The following is a 1,928-nucleotide window of genomic DNA, read 5'->3' as shown; positions in this document are numbered from 1 at the left end:
ATGGTAGAGTGTCCAGTTAAAAAAGTAGGTCACTGTGACATATGGTTTGACCTTTGACCTCAGCTTTCAAAAAAGTTTGCCAGTGTAATTTTCTTTACTATTTCACCTGGTTCAGACTTAACCTCCAAAATATATCACTTGCTGTAAGTTTATTGGGTTGGTAACCATGGTAACTATAATAACTGAACTCTCTGTTGTAGTTGCTGTGTAACAAATCAAACGGTATGTGGAAAAAACGCCTGCTGGAACTGTACAAGGAGCAGTTTAATGAGGATCCTCCCGACCACCTGTTCAGCCTCATCAAACAGTGGAAGGATGTGGCCGCCATACAGGAGTACGTCACAATGTCTCGTGTTCTTGTGTCTACTCTGGAGCTTTGATAACAAAACTGGGAATATGTAACCATATTTGACACATTTAAACAGGCAGAGCTAAACATAGCTCATTAGCAATATCTTTGTAAAACCTGAAATACTTTAGAGACATTTGGTCCATCATTTCGTTTGAGGCCCTCACTGATTCCCGGGGGATGGGGAGGTCTATTTAGGTTTGCACTTGGTCAGTCCTGCCTTCTGTCCATCCAAAGAGTTTGTCCGGGGTATATCTCCTATTCCATCTCAATTGGAGTTACCAGATTTGGAATGCAAGTACATATTGGGTTGGTGGAACTCTGAGTATGAGAAGTAAGTCATTGTGACCTTAATGCTTTGACCTTACCTTTTAAAATACATTGTCCAGACCATATCTATTATTTCAACTGGATTAACCAAATTTAGTATTCAGGTATTTCTTATAATGGTGGGATGCACTTTACAAAAAGTAGGTTCCTGTGATATATTCTTTGACCTCTGACCTTAGTCGTTGAAATACATTTTCCAATTATCTCTGTACTGTTCTCCTGGAGAAACCAGTTTTGGTATGCAGGTATATCCTGACATAACAGAATTTACTGCACCAAACTTATGTCACTGTGATCTTTGATATAACATCTGACCTCATTCATTGAAAAAATTACCCTATTCTGTATCAGGATAAGGTACTTTCTTTACAGTAGGTTGATCCTGAGATAGGTGTACAGCCTCGTAAATATAGAATTATCTGTGGTGGGGGACTATATGAATTGCCGTACAATAGTTCACATTGTCTCATATATGTGTTCAATGTCAGTTTTAGAGACACGAACGTCTCTTTATTTTGTTCAGTTTTACAATTGAATACAGTTCGCTTCCCCTGGCTGAAAAGTGCCCTATTTTCCCAAAATGAAGAGAAAAAAATCATGAATAATTTCCTAATTTCAATCAAAATGCTATATTTTCCCAATTCATGTAGGAACAGGCTGTTGAAAAATCACTACCCTGTGAATACTCAGATAAATTATATTTAAAATCATTTTTTATATGCCACATGCAAGAACAGTTGCCTCACTTCTTACAACAAATCTCCTCTAAGTGTAATAAGTGACATTATACTAACAGGAGTGCTGTACCCGACAATGAAATCATCACACCTGTCGCACCTGGAGCTTCACAGGAAATCACAAAACCAGTCAGCCAGACCCCCAAGACAGCTCAAACTCCTAGAGAGACACCCTCTCCTCTAGCTCCTCGCGTAATATACACGCCTCCGGATCCGTTACCTCCCACACAACCGGCTGTCACCGAGTCACGGCAAAGGGCAGATAACCCCACCGATGTCAAGGTAAGGAATAGCGTAACATGAAACTTCACAGCGTGTTTGCTGTCAGTTTTCATGGTTGAAGTGGAGCCAAAACTACTACGGCAGTAGACATTTGAATAAAAGATGCTACATAAAAAGGCCTATGGGTGTGGCTGTCTTTGCAAATAATTTAAGCTGATATATTCATATTAACCCTTTCACCACTGTAGACCATCATGGACTCAACCAGATCAATGCATGGTAGAGTTTAC

General features: G+C 39.6%; 1 protein-coding gene across 1 annotated transcript; it reads left to right on the top strand.

Annotated features, from left to right (window-relative positions):
* Positions 1 to 200: 200 nt before the first annotated feature.
* LOC110444185 (tudor domain-containing protein 7B-like) lies at positions 201 to 1,698 on the top strand (the record flags this gene model as incomplete). The annotated part of the gene is made up of 2 exons (XM_021488591.1): positions 201 to 334; positions 1,476 to 1,698. Coding segments are annotated over 2 exons (357 nt in total), but the record flags the coding sequence as incomplete, so codon positions are not given.
* Between the last annotated feature and the right edge of the window lie 230 nt (positions 1,699 to 1,928).

The sequence above is a fragment of the Mizuhopecten yessoensis genome, unplaced genomic scaffold (genome assembly GCF_002113885.1).
Source record: "Mizuhopecten yessoensis strain PY_sf001 unplaced genomic scaffold, ASM211388v2 hete_36055180, whole genome shotgun sequence".
NCBI classification, from domain to species: Eukaryota; Metazoa; Mollusca; class Bivalvia; order Pectinida; family Pectinidae; genus Mizuhopecten; species Mizuhopecten yessoensis.
This window is presented reverse-complemented; position numbering and strand designations above follow the sequence as displayed.